At 40.7% G+C, this 17,561-nt stretch overlaps 1 protein-coding gene across 1 annotated transcript in view; it reads left to right on the top strand.

The window, feature by feature from the left end:
- adcyap1r1b (adenylate cyclase activating polypeptide 1b (pituitary) receptor type I) overlaps positions 1-16,992 on the top strand; it is a 29,793-nt gene extending 12,801 nt beyond the window's left edge. Inside the window, exons 3-14 of the mRNA XM_028587221.1 lie at positions 4,380-4,482; positions 5,748-5,861; positions 7,868-7,974; positions 8,815-8,915; positions 10,132-10,264; positions 10,402-10,555; positions 11,250-11,310; positions 11,916-11,985; positions 12,086-12,177; positions 13,010-13,139; positions 14,567-14,608; positions 15,817-16,992. Coding sequence (XP_028443022.1) covers positions 4,380-4,482; positions 5,748-5,861; positions 7,868-7,974; positions 8,815-8,915; positions 10,132-10,264; positions 10,402-10,555; positions 11,250-11,310; positions 11,916-11,985; positions 12,086-12,177; positions 13,010-13,139; positions 14,567-14,608; positions 15,817-16,005 — 1,296 coding nt within the window. The 3' untranslated portion in view covers positions 16,006-16,992. The remainder of the gene's footprint in view (positions 1-4,379; positions 4,483-5,747; positions 5,862-7,867; positions 7,975-8,814; positions 8,916-10,131; positions 10,265-10,401; positions 10,556-11,249; positions 11,311-11,915; positions 11,986-12,085; positions 12,178-13,009; positions 13,140-14,566; positions 14,609-15,816) is intronic.
- The last annotated feature ends 569 nt before the right edge of the window (positions 16,993-17,561 follow it).

Consider the following 17,561-nt stretch of genomic DNA (forward strand, 5'->3'; position numbering starts at 1 on the left):
CCACCCACCTCGATCGATCGATCTATCCGATCTATCCGATCTATAGATGTCTATTTGCGGCTGTAAATTACATCAAAATAAATAATGCCTCATTTGCATAAAAAGGTCTTAACGTCTTAATGTCATTCATCAAATGGGGAAGTTTCATGTTGATATCTGTTAGTTGGATTTTTTCCCTATTCACCTGCAGTGTCACCCCTTAAGGGTTAGTTAAAGCTTATGCTTTTGTTGAAAATCCATCCATCCACCCATCCATCCACCCATCCACCCATCCACCCATCCATCCACCCACCAATCCATCCATCCATCCACCCAGCAATCCATCCATCCATCCATCCATCCATCCATGAAGAAGTTTGTATGGATCCTGTGTGTTGTTAGGTTTAGGCTACTAAAATGCTTTGGTTAAGGTTAGTTAAAGCTGTAGTGCGTAGTTTCTGTCACCCCCATGAGGAATTCTAAGTAATGACAACACCACTGTTGTTGCATCCACATGATACAAGCCTTCCGTGATCATGCTCCATGTAGTTGCTAGTAGCCAAGGAGGACACAGAGGATTAAAAAAACACAATGGACTCTTCAGACGAGGTCATTATCTTCACTTGAGTTTCTGTGCGGGAAAGTCATCTTGTGAACATAGCCATACTGACAAATACAGAGAGAGTTGTGGAGCTGATATTCTTTATTAGCTTTGTAGCAACTCATTTGGCAATGACTTGTTTCGTTAATATCAAAAAAGTTACGCACTATGGTTTGGTTGAACATATGTAAACACATCCTGTCTCATGTCACCTTTGATGTTTTCAATATTTAAAGAAATTTGTTACATAAAAGCGACAAACAACAGCAATGCATTTATTCTGGCTTTAAAAGCCAATAGACTAATTCTCAGTCAGGGTTGGAAATGCACAGCATCTTTGTGTTTATCACAAGAGACAGACTCTAAGAGACAGTGTTTGTAGTTACAGTTCTTCCTCATTTGATTTTTACTTAACTCCCAAAACAAGTGAATCACATTGATGATAGCATCCAAAACTGCATTATATTGAAGAATCAGTGAACACTATGTATTAAGTAGTTAAGCAGCTGGTTTAGTTTTAAATATTGTAAGAGACAGACAAACTCACTCAGTGATGTATGCGTAGCATGCATCTGGTCATGCTGGCCGTACACAGTTTGACCTAATTAGTTGTAGTGAAGTGATTTAGAGCAGGAAGATACCATCTAATTAGTCACTGGAGGTTAAACAGCAGAGAAATAAACACAGAAACTTCCAAAGACTCACACAGTGTATTCAGCTTCCCTGCCTCTCCCACTCATCATTTTGGCAACCCTACAAATGAAGTTCATATGCACTTAATCTGCATTAACGATTGATGTTCACTGGCAGCGTTCACCGCCAAAGAATGTAGTAGCGACTTTAATATAAGGCAGTGAAAAAAGGGAGGATACAAACACTGGTGGTCCAGGTGTAAATCACATCTCATACTGCAAGTGAGTGTTGATATTTATAATACCAAAGTTATAATAGATCAATGCGGTCAACTTTGTTAAGTTGCCGTTATATCTCAAACACAAAAACTCAAGAATGATCAGCAGGATACCACTCCTATTATATGATCTAGCAATGCAGGATAAAAAAAAAGATGGACTCTTCCTGTGCCAGAGATTGCTCAGAAAGTACAACATACAAATAGAATATACATACATAAGAATAAAAACAATAATATAGAGTAATATATGTGAAGTGTATAAAGTGTTATGTTTATACCAGTGCCTTATAGATAAGATAATTTAGTAAATAGGTAAGCTAAAGACAAGTTATATTGTGCATGATATTGAAATGCACTGATGGCCTGAAAGCCCTGCCACTTCAAACCCTCCTAACCCCTAAACTCACCGGTTAGAAAAAGCATTTTTTGTTTAAAAGATTGCCAAAGAAAAAACACTTACCCTAGAAAGAAGCTGAAACACAAATTGTTCGTTGGATTCTCAAAATTCCGAAGTTTAAGTTTGCTATGTTTACACGTGGCTGGCTATTTTCATAAACGGACATTTCGACCTATCCGTTTTCAAAAATAACACTGTGCACAGCTGTCACTTTTCAGTGACAGTGTTTGTTTACACGTACCCGTGTATATATGCCGCCAAGAGCATGCCAAACCTGTAGGTGGCAGTGTAACGACAAGCTCAAGCCCACGTTAGCCAATCAGAATCCCGAAAATAACAACAACAAAAACCTCCGAAACCTCCGTTTGTCTCAGTTTAAATGCAAACGTGCAAACAAAGTTTTCCAAAATCTCCACTCTGGCCGGAGATTTTAGAAAGACTCTAAAAACTCCGGCCAATTCTCCATTTGCGTGTAAACGAAGGGCACAAACGAAGGGAAATGTCTCTGTTTTTCAAAATAACCATGTACGTGTAAACGGGGTATCAGTTTGGTGACCAATATTCAGCATAGCTCCACCCAACTTTAACCTGAGCAGAAGTCTAATCAGGTGGACTGAGTGAAAACACCTGTGTGGGTGTGTTGGACCTTTAAACCAAGTGCTTACATCTTTGGCCATACTTTTAGTTGCCTCCCCCAGAAATAAAACTTAGATTGCTATTTCCACATTCTGTCTGATCTGTTGGTGAATGTTTCTTTGGACGTAGTTTTAGTGGCATTAGGTTTAAAAAATGTGATTTGAAAGATTACAAAATTGTAATCAAAGCTTAGAAACAACGCTTCAAATGAAATGATGCAATTAACCAGCATGATTCATGATATTTCAGCATTAATTTATGTTTTGTGGCAAGTCTATACTGAATAATCTGATACCACGTAATTTAGCTTCGAAAAAAACTTTGAAGTAGTTTATTTACCGTATGTTCTTTTTCACTTATGACTTACTGTCAAGCTACATAATAAAATAAATTTATATTGCACTCCTTCTCTGTATGTATTTGTGTTTTTTTAATTTTATTTATTTACGCACTGGTATCGGATCAGTACTCTGTATCGGCCAATATGCAAGTTTGATCAAAATCACTATCCGGAAGGAAAATATGTTATTGGAACACCTCTACTTTAAAGCGATAACAATATTTTTTCTTTGAAACCCAGGAATATGAAAAACTGTTTCCAGTCTAACTGTCACTTTAAAGGAATTCGCCACCGTTTGTTGAAATAGGGCTTATCACGGTCTACCCTGGCTGTAGATAGGTGGGCCAACGCATTTTTTGTCTCAGTGCAAGTAATTAGGTTGTTTTTTTGTCTTTTGTTGGCTCACTTTTACTCACAACATGCTAACCGGCAACATAGGATTCAATTCACTACGCTAAGCTAACTAGCGGTGGCGCTGCCGGTGTTTAAAAACGGATTAAAACGATGCATGCACAAAAAATTTGTTTGCCCACCTATCTACAGCTACTGTAGGAGAGACGGTGATGAGCCCTATTTCAACAAATGGTGGCGTATCTTTTTAAGATGATATCACATCCACATTCACACAACAGATCCAGATAATGCCATCAATCCAACTATCTGTGTTTTTACTGCCAGTAGATTTAATTCAATTGTACCGCTGCAGACATGGTGCTGTTGCTGGAGAGTGCAACGTATAAATCAACCAGCAGATTTGTTGATACAGAGAGTGTGTCGACCCTTGTTCCACACAATGCCCCCAAAAGGACTGCATGTTTATTACTCTGGTAAATCTTCAATGCATGAATCCCAAGCGAGCGTTGACGTCAGCGAATAAATAAACCTACTCGACTGCTCCACTGCTACACCTCATAAAGGTGTAGACGTGGCGTCTCCCCGGACTGACGCCAGCACAGACACACACGATCGTCTTCTTACCAGACAGCCCTCCATCCCCCTCCTCGGTCCCAGCTTTAGCACAGCATTGTGCAGCCGTCACGGACGTGACCTCCTGTCTGGAGCCGTGGTTTTGTGACTCTCTGGCGTCGATTGTGTTAAAGCCACTGGAGAGCTACAAGTTTAAACCGTCACCTCTGGGTGTTTGTCCAAGGCTCTTAACAGATGGGAGTAACGCCTGGCACGGTTCATTGTGTAAAGTGCACGTCTGAAAGGCTTCCCTGCCTTGTTTTCATTAGAATAATACCCCTCCTCTGTGGTCAGTTAGCACGGTGAAGGTGCCAAGAGCTCGGAAATGTTTTTTTCTAATTGGTTGAGTGTTTAAACAGACCCTAAGACTCCCACGCTGTGGTGTGAACTGCACAGTGAAGCAGCCTCTTCCATTGTACCTTTGGGTCCTTCCCCTCTGCTCTGATGTAACCTTCAGCCACTTGACTCTGTTTTTCTGTGTGTGTGTGTGTGTGTGTGTGTGTGTGTGTGTGTGTGTATGTGTGTGTGTGTGTGTATTGTTCTCCAGGTTTCCAGCCAACAGGTCCCCTTTAACTGTGTGATCAAGAGGGAGCAGGAGAAATGCATGAAAATGATGGCCTCGGATGATCCTGGGAATGAGCCAGAATTTGGTAGGTTAATTTTTTTTTGTGTGTGTGTTTGTGTGGCCTATAATCCCTTCCCCTCATGCCAACCACTGTTATGTTGATGTTGCAACTTTTCTACATGGGCTAATTTAAAAAGAAAAAGAACAAAAAAAGAATAAACACAGAGCTTAATAACAATAAAATAATAATTAAAGTTTTCTACATGGGCTAATTAAAAAAAAAAAAAAGAATAAACACAGAGATTAATAACAAGAATATCTTCAGGGCCGGCATACTGATGAGCGGGAGATAATTCAACAAATTGTGGTTGACTCTGACCTGCTTTTCTGCAAAGGGAGATATCATTAGAAAGACTTCACTGTGTGTGTGTGTGTGTGTGTGTGTGTGTGTGTGTGTGTGTGTGTGTTTGTGTGTTTGATTTGTATCATAAAAACTAAAGCAGGGCCAACAGAGAAATTCAGCAAAGCAAATTAATTGTCACTACAGAGTCAGGGAGAGGCCGAGGCTTTAATTGGCAGCATCTCACGATGATGATGATCCTCATAATTAATGTTGATCAGTGAGACAGTGAGTGATGGCTCATTATGTGATGGATGAAGGGAAGATCAAACTGAGTGAGTAGCTTTGTGCCAATTCTCCTTCTTAACCTTGTTAAAAAGTATCTTTTGGTGGTGATTTTATATCTGCACAGCAAACTGACGCTGTCTTTTTTTTAAATATGTGATTTGCGTTGTAGTTCCACACTAATCAGGAAGCCTTAGTGGAGTATTGGCTACAAAGCAGAGCTGGTTAACAAAGTCACAAAGACCTTCTTCCTCTTTTAGCTTCTGCACCATTATTCAAACCCACATGATCGTCCCCAATATCTCAGCCATAATTTAAGCCTAAATGTCATTTTTTTCCCAGTTAAACTACATGATTGTGTCCCATCTAGACTGATCTTTAAATGTGGGAATCCAATACAAAAAGTGTATTAGAATAAACAATCACCACCCATAAAATTAATACAAATCTCTGTCTTTCCTCTGTTGTCTGAGTCTTTCTCTCGTTCAGATGCTTTTCTATAGAAAGCTGCACAGGCATTGAATGTAATTACTTCCAATATGAGATATTTGGTCATAATGGCTGCTGGCATAGGAGCTGACATCTCAGCCACCATATGAGAGTTTCAAGGATCTGTGATTTTGAAGTAATGATGAATGAGTTGGCCTGTTTCCATTAACATATGGCTTTTTAGAATGAAACACTCACTGCTGTGCACTGCGTTGGTCCACCTGTTGTGTCCTCAGACTGTCCGTGGATGTGGGACAACCTGTCATGTTGGCAGCCGGCCACAATCGGCGAGGTCGTCGAAGTCAACTGCCCTGAACTCTTCTATCAGTACACGATTGAAGAAGACTTCGGTCAGTATCTAAGGACTTCTTACACACAATCACCATAGCAACTAATTGTTTTTTTGAGGCTTCCTGTTTTACATGTCTTGTTGCAGTGTGGAGATTTTAAACGGATGACATTTCAGTGATTTGCAGATTTGGTAAACTGAGTTGAAATGAAAGAGTCATGCATTTACATTTCTCAATGGACGTGTGTGTGTGTGTGTGTGTGTGTGTGTGTGTGTGTGTGTATGTGTGTATGTGCAGGCTGTTCTCATGAACCATTCGTGCATATAGCTACAAAAAGTAATGCATTGTAATTTGTATTTATTCCCTATATTTATTAGGGCTGAAACAATTTTTTTATTTTCACAGTCGATTAATAATCCATTGATTATTTTCTCGATTAATCGATTAGTTGTTTGGTCTATAAAATGTTAGAAAATGTTGAAAATTGTCGATCATTGTTTTCCAAAAGCCCAAGGTGGCATCCTCAAATGTCTTGTCCACAACTCAAATATATTCAGTTTACTGTCACAGTATGAAGAAACTTCAACATATTCACATTTAAGAAGCGGGAAACAGAGAAGTTTTACTATTTTTATATAACATCACTCAAACCGATTAAACGATTATCAAAATAGTTGTAGAGAAATGTAATAGTTGACAACTAATGGATTCATTGATTAATCTTTGCAGCTTTATAACTGTATGCACCACATATTACATATGTGAAGTTAAAACAAAACACAAGACTTTCACCTAGGAAATTGGTGATTGTGTCTGAGAGTACTACCAACTCCGGGAACAATTGTTTTAACTCAAACCACTTTTTTTGTGTTGGTGCCTAAACTTAAAACACATTCTCGCTCCCATCTCGTAAAATACGGACGCCTGGTCAGGTGCCTTTGGTGTTTGTTATTGATGCTAAAAGTCTCCTTTAGCGTCAGATTTAAACAAGCTTTATCTAAACGCTAAACTAGTGTCGCGAACACCATGCGCGAGTACAAATAGTTACGGCACGCCCATGATGTCACACTGTCGCGTGACAGGTCGGGAACGGCGAGTATACCAGACATGTTAGGTTAAGGAAAAGGTCGTGGGTGGACTTTCCATGAAACGACGGAGAAGAACGTGACGGTTTGGTTTAGGAAAAGAATTATGAACGGTTGGGTTCAGGAAAAGAACAACGGGATGGTTGGGTTTAGGAAACGTGAAACGCAGGACATGGGTTAGGGTTAGGGTTAGGGTGAAAGTCCTGTGTTGTTTGACCCATCCACCACCCCAACCAACCTCCCTATGTGGGTTTTCGGGCTTTCATACTACTCGCTACCGTTGTCGCTGTTAGTGCTACGTCATCTTTAAACTTTGTGTAGCTGCTGTTCTCCCCGGTGCGTTCTACACACACACACACTGAAGGGCGCTTTTTGCGTCGTTTCTGACGCTGATAGCCACTGCCCAAACGTCCATATTTTATGAGTTTGGAGTGAGAACGGGTTGAAACTTAACTGTTGTCGCGAACCTTTTCTCGGCTACACTCAACTGCAACTCGATGTTTGTGAAGCTTTTCCCGATGTTTCTGTCGATATTTTTCTAAACCTTTTGACTTTTTTGTGTTTTCATTCCCCCACATTGTTAACATTTATTTCATCATTTTTGTCGCTTTTTCAACGTTCTTTTATCATTTTTTTTCTCCAAATGCTATAAAATTGAATAAAACACCCAAATTCAATGAAAGTAGTGGAGTGGTCATTTATTGTAATTGTGAAGAGGGTTGTAGGGAACCATCCACGTTACTTTTCTTTTTTAAATTTCTGATTATAGAAACCTGGTCAAATTTGACCCATTTTCAGGAGGGTTAACTTTTGTTTCCCTGAACTTTTTTTTTTTCTTTCTCTCTCTCTCTCTCTCTCTCTCTCTCTCTTTGTGAAATAATCAATGTAAGAGGATCTGCTTCTCTTCCTGATTTCACTCTAGAAATAAGTCTACCTTTGTTTGTGTTTGCCATAATCAAATCAAATGTCCTGTGTCCACAGAGCCTGGGAAGGTAAGTCGAAACTGCACTGAGTTTGGCTGGTCAGAGACCTTCCCTCATTACATCGATGCCTGCATGAATGAGGACGGGAACGGCAGCCATCCAGAAGTTAGTATATCACTGCAGCAATGTGTCACACTCACTGTTTCAATGAGACACTTTATAGAGAAGCAAAGTCCCTCCCCTTCCGGTGGACCTCATGTGACCTTAATTCGGAAAAAATATACATGGTAGTGAACGTGGAGAGGCAAATACATTTTTGATCCCGTTTGAATTGAGCCATGGATTACAAATACGATGTTCGTCAATTTAAAAGATAATTTTTCAACCGAAGAAAGTCTCAGTTAGCCGTAGGTTTGTCATAAGACCACTTAGTTTAGTGTGAAACCGCTCAGTGAACTACATCTCTCGTCTCACACAATTTACGTCACCTAGCTTGATGCTCAACTTGCTCGCTAGCTAGCTAGCTTAGCTCTGTTCCACAACATGTAACATTATCTTACCTGATGTGTTTTATCCAGTGAAGTGTTTGCAGCAGATAACCAAAAGAACAAGCGAGCTCCTCTGCTCATTTGAGTAGCGTTATACCCCGGTACGATACACACAGACATCGTAGCTTCATCGAGACTTCATCCATGCGACTTTGAAGTGTGTAATCTTTCTAATTATGTATTTTCACAGTCTTATACTTCAACAGTTTAACAATAAACTGAGACTTTCTTGACTTGCGAAATTATCTATTAAACTGATGAACATCATATGTGTAATTCATGGCTCAATTCAAACAGGATCAAAACATAATTTTTCTTTCCCCATTGACTCCCGTTCATATTTTTTTCGAAAGATAGGTCCCATGGACCGGAAGTAGAAGGGTGTGACTTCGGCTCTCTATATGAAAAACACTCAGTTGTTAATTTACTTTTTATTGTGCTTATGTTTCCATCTCAGGACAAGGTGTACTTTGTGTCAGTGAAGGCTCTGTACACTGTGGGCTACAGCACTTCTTTGGTCTCCCTCACCACTGCCATGGTCATCCTGTGCAGGTTCAGGTGAGACGTCTGGTGGACGTGGAGGGTACTGCAGCTGGGTGGGGTGGTGGTAGGAAACATGAGGTTTATCAGACTGACATGAAAACGTAGAGGTGAATGTTTTTTCTTCCTTATAGACATCTAAGTCCCCTTATACATCTTAGTCAAAACCTGATCTCACAGAATTCCGTAAAATGAACACGGGCCCTTAACTCAAAATCTGTGGCAGTTTCACGGAATTGCTGAAAATTCCGTAAAAGATTATTTTTTGGGGCTTTTCCCTATATTAGTAGTAGAGACAGTGGATAGACATGAAAGGGGGAGAGAGATGGGGGATGACACGTATCAAATGCAGCAGGCCGGATTTGAACATGCACTGCTGCAGGACTCAGCCAACGTGGGGTGAACGCTCTTACTAGGTGAGCTGGAGGCCACCCCACGGCCCCTTAAGTTAAGGAATAGGTCGTGGGTTTGCTTACGTTTCCAGGACACGCGGGACAACAACGGGACGGTTGGGTTTAGTAAAAGAAGAAAGTGACAATTGGGTTTAGGAAACGTGACACGGGGGACACGATCCTCGGTCTCCTGAGTGAACGTCCTGTGTTGTTTGACCCATCCACCACCGCAACCAACGGATGCGGATTTTCGGGCTTTCATACTACTCGCTACCGTAGTCGCTCTTAATGCTATGTCATCTTCTCATTGACTTTACATTGCCATTGTTTTCCGTGGTGGCCACATGGAATTTTCACACATTCCGTGCCACCACCACATAATGTGGTGTTAACAGTTTGTGATCATTTCACGGAATTCTGTGAGACCAGGCTGCAAAAACCTCATTCTAACCGTCAGGCTAAGTGGGGACCAAAGAAATGTCCACACTTTACAAAAATGTCCTCATTTCACACAAAAACCAACGCATTCTCATGAACGGCTATGCACAACAATCAATCAAAGACTTTCATGATGAAGACATCCCTTTCAACATGAATTATGAAGTGATATTGAAGTATTTGAAATGTTTTACGGTTAATTACACATATGGTTGCATTTAATGATTGTTTTGATTACATTTTTACTTTCCTTGCTTAAAAAATTACTCAAATTGATTAATCGATTTAAGTGTTTATAAGGTGTTTGTACGCAAGTACTAATGTCAGTATATTGTTCCTCCATGCAGTACTTTTCTTTAATAATATATTCCATGCTGTATGTTCATGTCTGTTTTTCTGCACAGGAAGTTGCACTGTACCAGGAACTTCATCCACATGAACCTATTTGTGTCATTCATCTTAAGAGCTATTTCAGTCTTCATCAAAGACGGCGTGCTGTATGCCAAAGAGGACAGCGAGCACTGCTTTATACACACTGTGAGTAACACAAACACGCCTGCACACATGCCCACAGTCCTCTCTGTTCTCATGTTAACAGGCGGCAGATGATTTGTTCACACATAAAAAGTGTCTTTTAAATTTTAATTTATGTTTCTTTTTTTACCTCCGTGAAGCTGGAGTGTCGAGCAGTGATGATATTCTTCCATTACTGCGTCCTCTCTAACTACTTCTGGCTCTTCATCGAGGGTTTGTATCTTTTCACTTTACTGGTGGAGACCTTCTTCCCTGAAAAGAGATACTTCTACTGGTACATCATCATTGGCTGGGGTGAGACATCAGCCACATCACACACACACACCAGACGTGGTTCTCAAACTGGGTAACTTCTGGGGGTTGACAAATGGTTGCGGAGAAAAAAATGAAATAACATATTCTGGACCGGGGAATGGTTTTTATATTACTGTTTGGGCTTCATTTGTAAATCAGGATGTCCTGGAGTCACCAAAGAAGAGTACTAATCGAGTCCAAGTCAAGTCACAAGTCCAGAGAATAGCGACACGAGTCAGAGTCCATAACTTCAGTACTCCATCACTGCCTATTACACATAATAGTCAAAAACTTCATCCAATTTCCGAGTCCTATTCAATGAATGCCCAAGTCCGATTTTATAAATACTTGAGTCTAAGTCACGTGTGTCAAACTCAAGGCCTGCGGGCCAAATCTGGCCCCTCGCAAATTTGGATCTGGCCCGCATAACAATTTAATTTCACAATAAATTTTGGCCCGTCTAGTTGTGCGCGAAACCAAAATGAAAAAAAAAAAATTCAAATTGCAATTGCAATTACGCAACACTCAACGCAGTGTTTGGCAGATTTTGCCTACTTTGAGACTCATTAATTCCCACCCATATTCAGGCCTGTGAAACAGGTTGTTGTGAGTTGGGTAGCCTACTTTTAACCACAGAGTTCTTCTCTGATCGGTGGATGCATGCGTTACTAATGTTTGTATCGTGTTACAACAGGAACCCCCACAGTGTGTGTGACCATCTGGGCAGTGCTGAGGCTCCACTTTGATGATATCGGGTAGGTCATTTATGAACAGCAGAGTTCAGTGTTTATGTTGAAGCATACAGACATTCAGAACCGAGACGCCCTAACTCAAAGTAATTTCCTGTATCTGTGTCACATGGGCTCCGCCATGGCCACGCCTCTTTAGGAGACTAGCGGCAGGTTCCTGAGTGTATTGATTCCAATGGGAGAAATGAAACAAAGATTATGACCAACGTAAATATAGGACCCATTTTCTCCAGAACATTCTGCCACTAAGATGGTAATGTCCAGAAGGACAAATCAGGAGATTGTTTGAGACCTGTTTCTATCTCAAGAACAAACTCTCAGGAGATCTTGCAACACATACAAGCTAATGTCAAATAACGTTTGTGAATGCCCTAACACAATCAGTTGCATAATGCTAAATATGGCTTTTAGCTGTGTTTAGCTTTTCATCCATTCACACGCCGTTCACTACACTTTCCAACGAGGCCATGCCAATTTATGAGACAGAAGTGTGTACCGTTTTATACAACTGGCCCAGCGTGTAATGCGCTATCTTAAGTAATAGAGAAACTTTGGTTGAAGCTTGTCTGTTCATGCAATGGATGAGATGTTTCATCCCCTTGCTCTCTCAGGTGTTGGGATATGAATGACAACGCTGCCATCTGGTGGGTGATCAAGGGACCAGTGCTCGCTTCAATTATGGTACGTTATCACTCTGGTTGAGTCATTACGACAGAAAGACAATCCCTCTATTACCGAATACCTATTTATTTGTTTGCAATACACTTTTTTTCCCCCACAGATCAACTTTGTGCTCTTCGTTGGCATCATCATCATCCTTGTCCAGAAGTTACAGTCCCCAGATATCGGTGGAAATGAATCCAGTATTTACCTGTAAGTCCTTTTACATTTTACATTTTACTTAACATTTTCTGGCTGACATTTAAGTAGAATGTTACCTATACATTAATCATTTCAAGATGGCTTCATGAGCGCATATGCAAAATGTCCGCATGTATTACTTTTAGTTTTTTACTACTTGTATGCACAAATGACTGCTATACATTTGTATAACTTGTTTGTTTTGTTATGGTCAGCGGGTGGGAAGACACGCTGACAAAGTAATCCATCACTCGTTAATGATTAGTCTCATAAAAGTTGCAATGTGGTTACTTTACTCATTACTCATTGTATGGACTGATTGTACACTTGACGTATGGGTGGATGGGATTTCTCCCTGTATCCGTCTGTTGAAAATACACATACATGTGTTAACTACCAGACAGATAGGATGGGAACAGTTCTCATGTGCAAGTGTTGTTGAATTTATTGAGCTAGAATAGAGCTGTAAAGATGAATCGTTTAGTTGTCAATTATTAAATCAATCACCAACTATTTTAAGAATTGATTAATCGCTTTAAGTCATTTTTTTAAATTAAAAAACATCCATATTCTTAAATATGAATATTTTCTAGTTTCTTCACTCGTCTGTGCCAGTAAACTTAGCTTTGGTCGACATTTTTCACCATTTTCTGACATTTTATAGCCCAAACAACTTACCGATTAAGCCTATGGACAAAATGCTGTCATACCTATCTGTGCTGATTATAATAAGGACACATCCTGAAATCTCATACAAATTCTGTGTGTGTGTGTGTGTGTGTGTGTGTGTGTGTGTGTGTGTGTGTGTGTGTGTGTGTGTGTGTGTGTGTTTAATATTTTGCAGGAGGTTGGCCCGCTCCACTCTGTTACTGATCCCTCTGTTTGGGATCCACTACACTGTGTTTGCCTTCTCCCCTGAGAACGTCAGCAAGAGAGAGCGTCTGGTGTTTGAGCTTGGCCTCGGATCCTTCCAGGTGACTGTTTCTCCATCACTGCCTGGATTTACTACAAAAGGAAAATCTATGTACAAACTGGGGAAAAAGTTGGGAAGTGAATATTATCAGAACTGACATGCATCACCAAAATGAAGGCTTTAGACCTGAATGCGATTTTAATGGTCAGCAGAGACTTATAAGACTTGACCTGGAAAAACAAGCTCTGGAGTTAGTGAGTCAAAAAGGCTTTTTTTTAACTGTAAACTTGCAGCCCAATTGACCTTTTTCACAGCAGACATTTTGACTTGTCATAGTAGGAAAAGCAAAGCGGAAATTGATAACCTTAACGATGGCTCAGTTCCATCAAGTGTCCCAGTAAGCTATTTCAGTGAGTCAGCATGCACAATACCAGGGCCTCTCCTAAGTGGAATGCAGCCATCATAAATGGGTTTGAATACACCTGTGCTTTTCCTACTATGACATGTCAACATGTCTGCCGTGAAAAAGGTCTATACAAATGTAAAATCCAGAGCCTTGACATTTTTACTCAAGTCAGACTTAAGTCACCAAAGGACCACATAAAAAACATTTGATTTTGTGAAACCCAAAGGCCAATAAAACATACCAGCTGATTAAACGTGCATCTTTTGCTGATAGTTAAACAAAAAAGTAAATGATACATAAAGCCCACATAAATATGCATTAGACAGTGCATGTAGGAGCTTTGGTTTCAGCATGCTGCTTTTATTCACAGTTGTGTTTCCTTTCACAGCAGATGTGTTGTCAGTGTTTATGGCTACGTTCAGACTGTAGGCCCAAATCAGATTTTTATTTTTTTGGGGGTCAAATGACCAGGTCATATTTCTTTAGAAGTAGTGTGAACACTCAAATCTAGCCCAGATCAGTTTTTTTCAAATCAGATTCAGACCACTTCCATATGTGGTCCTGAATCAGACCCAGGTCAGATTTTTGTTAATGCGGCCCCAGTGTGAACAAGCAAGGCAGATTTGATGAGACTTTAACGTCAATCTACATCAAAATGATACGCCGGCGGGAGTTAGCCCTAGACACAGACAGTAAAATTAAAAACTTGACTAGGCCTACAAAATACCAATCCACACAGACCTCTGTATTGAATTTGCAGCCATAACCCCGCAAAAGGCCAAAATAGCCAATTTGTCTCTCTTTCTCTTCATTCTTCTCCTCCTCAGCACCTGCTCATTAACGTTACGGCTCCATTACACAACCATTTTGAAATAAAAGCGAAAATGCTTACTTCCTCCATAACCACCCTAACTTTAGTGCAACAGCCTGCTGCGTCTGATGTCATTGTTATTGTTCTTTTGTGCATGCGGGTCAGTTTGAAACCGCAAACAGTTCACACTGGAATCTGATATAGGCCACATTTTAAAAGGTCATGTGAACAGCCAATTTGTCTCATGCTCGGACCCTCTGTGTCTCCTCAGGGCTTTGTGGTGGCCGTCCTCTACTGTTTCCTGAATGGAGAGGTAAACATCCTTTAAAACAATTACTGACACCATTACACCAGTTCTCTTAATTCAATTGAACATACATAACAACATTACCAATCTACAGCATGTCCATCAGGAAGACATGGGGTTTGAAATGTCTATAACTTGATTGATGGTATAAGGCACACAATTTAGAGTTTATATTTTCAGACACAAACGTCTGGATTTTCTGTTATTATTGAAAATTTCGGCTAATTCTTTTTGGGGGGTAGAAATCTGATTATAAAACATTTGCTGGTCAAACAATGTGTAGTTTACAGGTTTTATAGTTCAGATTTTTCCTGCAACAGAAATTACAAATCATTTGATTGTGTGTGGGCATAACATCCATCTTAAAACTGGTTTAAACCAAGGTGTTCCTTGAAATAGAAATAGTGTTTTTTCAATGACTACGTTAATATTCACATATTATTCTGGTTGTTGCCCTTATTCTGAAAAAGACAATATTCCGACGCTGCTTGCATGGCTAATGAAAGTTAATATTCCACTAACATTCCCGTTTGCATGCAGCCGTGCAAAACAGGACTGTGCAAAGACAGCCTCTCTCTTTCGGTCATTCAACCACCTTCTTGAAAAAGTCGGTGTTGCGATGTTTGTACATATTCAAAAACCTGTTCATATCCAAGTCTTTTATAATATTTAAAAGTGCGTGGGTTTCTCCTTCCGACCAGAGATGTGGGCTTTTCTTTTGGCCATGAATCCATTCCGCGGCCCTGCAAATTGTTGGCTCGTTGGTTTGTGTACAAAAACCATAGCAAATCACAGAACCTGATGGTAAGCCGTAAACAGGCAAGAGGCTGTTGCAAACTGCGGTAATAACCCCTGATTAAGACACATATTCTGAATGCACTTTATACTTTATATGTCCAAAATATGCTTCTAAAACCCAAACAATACCAGCATATCCCACATGTCCTAATCAGAAAATGTTACATTTGGAAAAAGGCCTCATATCCAAACAGCAAATGCTGTTTACATTGACGTGGACCAAATCTGGAATATTGTCATATTCAGAATAATGGTGGAACATTAGTCTGCATGTAAACATACTCATTAAAAATCAGTAAGAATTTAAAACACTGAGCCTTAAATACAGTACATACAGAGTGAGACTGAGGGACAGTGAGCTTGTCTCCTTCCATCGTGGTCCATTAATAATGACCTTGTGAAGTATATCCCTCAAGGTGCAATCGGAGATCAAGAGGAAATGGCGCAGCTGGACGGTGAACAGATACTTTGCTGTGGACCTGAAGCACCGGCATCCTTCGCTGGCGAGCAGTGGGGTCAACGGGGGCACGCAGCTGTCCATCCTCAGCAAGAGCAGCTCGCAGATCCGCATGTCCAGCCTGCAGGCCGAGACCCCGGCCACCTGAACGGCACCGCCTCCGCACCCGACGCCACCCAACCTGCCACACCCACCCTCGTCCCGATGACCAGCCTCACCAACCCGTTCCTCAACCCGTACCCCAACCCATACCCAGACGAAACCGTGATGGAGACCCAGCTCAACTCCAGCGACCCAGAACAGCCTCTAGTCTGACTTGCTCCGCCCCTCGAAACATGACCGCAACCCGAATGTCAGGTGCCGAATCATCTCTTCGTGTCCCGGTTCAGGAGTGAAAAAACAAACGTAGTCCTCCTGTTTCCTGAACAGTTGCTGGCCTTCAAAGGGCATGATTGGGAATTCTAGTGTACAGTATATCTTGTTGGGCTGTAACATGCAACAAACAAGCATGGTTATCTCTCTGTATATATTGTGTTTGTGTGGTGCTGCAGTATTTGCTGCTGTAGAGCACAGGGCGCCCAGTTTGTTGCTGCAGCCCTCTCATAGTGATCGTTCCAGTCCGTCTTCACCCTTTCCTCCAAATATGTTTTAGACTGTAACTATACACTACTCGTCTCTCAGCTGCCGTGCCATTTGAAATGGCTCCATTTAAGACAGGCAACACTGGGAAATGTAAATACCTTAAAGGGCCACTCCACAGATTTTACACGTCACGTTGAGTACTTATCAGCCTGTGATGTAATGTCCTGTGTGGCTAATCGAGTAGCTGAAAAAAAGTAACCCTAGTGATGTCACAGTGATGTCATTAGAGTTATTTCATCTTGGGGCTTGAAAAATACACGTTTATCTGAAAACCTGGATTACAAACTAAGGGCAGGGCGTTTAAGAGATGCAGGTATTTACCAGGCGAGCAGAATCTGTTGAAAAGATACAGTTTGCTGCACAATGAGAAATTTTGTATCCAGTGATTTTGGAGTTTGCCCCAAACTTGGGACTAAAAGTCACGATATCTCGTCCTCTGCTGCTTTGATTCTGACCCGCCCTGATGTACAGTAAATACCTTAAATAAGTAGTTTTGTTAAATGTGTTGACGGCAATTCAAAGAATGAAGGTTCCCGCACACACCAGTGTTAACAAATTGAACTTTTCGCCATCAAATCAGTGTTAGTGATTGAGCTAAGGGTCAGCTGAAGCATCGTGGACCCCCCCCGTTTCCTGGGTAAACTGTGACTGATGTAAAACAACATACGTTGTGTGTGTTGAAGACAACCAGACTGAGGAATATTAAGGGGGAGACGTTTTATCTGGATCTAACAGGTGAAACTTGGAAAAGCAGTATTTATGAGAAGGACATATTTTCTACATTTATGTGAAATGCCAAAAAAAAAAAAAAAGAAGAAAAAAACACACCAGGGTTAGACGATGACTCGGAGTGTGTTCTTCGGATGTGTGCGCAGTGCTGAGGTTTGCCCACTACGACCACAAACACAAACCCCTCTTTTTAAATCTCAGCACTGGAAACCAGAGAAGAAGACACGTTCGGAGATCAGTGAGTCTGTAGTTTTAAGCAGCCGTTAGTACAGAAAATGTCAATGAAAATGAACTCATGTTCAACTGCTTGCATGAAGTTGCATTTATTGTTCT

The sequence above is a fragment of the Perca flavescens genome, chromosome 9, assembly GCF_004354835.1.
Source record: "Perca flavescens isolate YP-PL-M2 chromosome 9, PFLA_1.0, whole genome shotgun sequence".
NCBI lineage: Eukaryota > Metazoa > Chordata > Actinopteri > Perciformes > Percidae > Perca > Perca flavescens.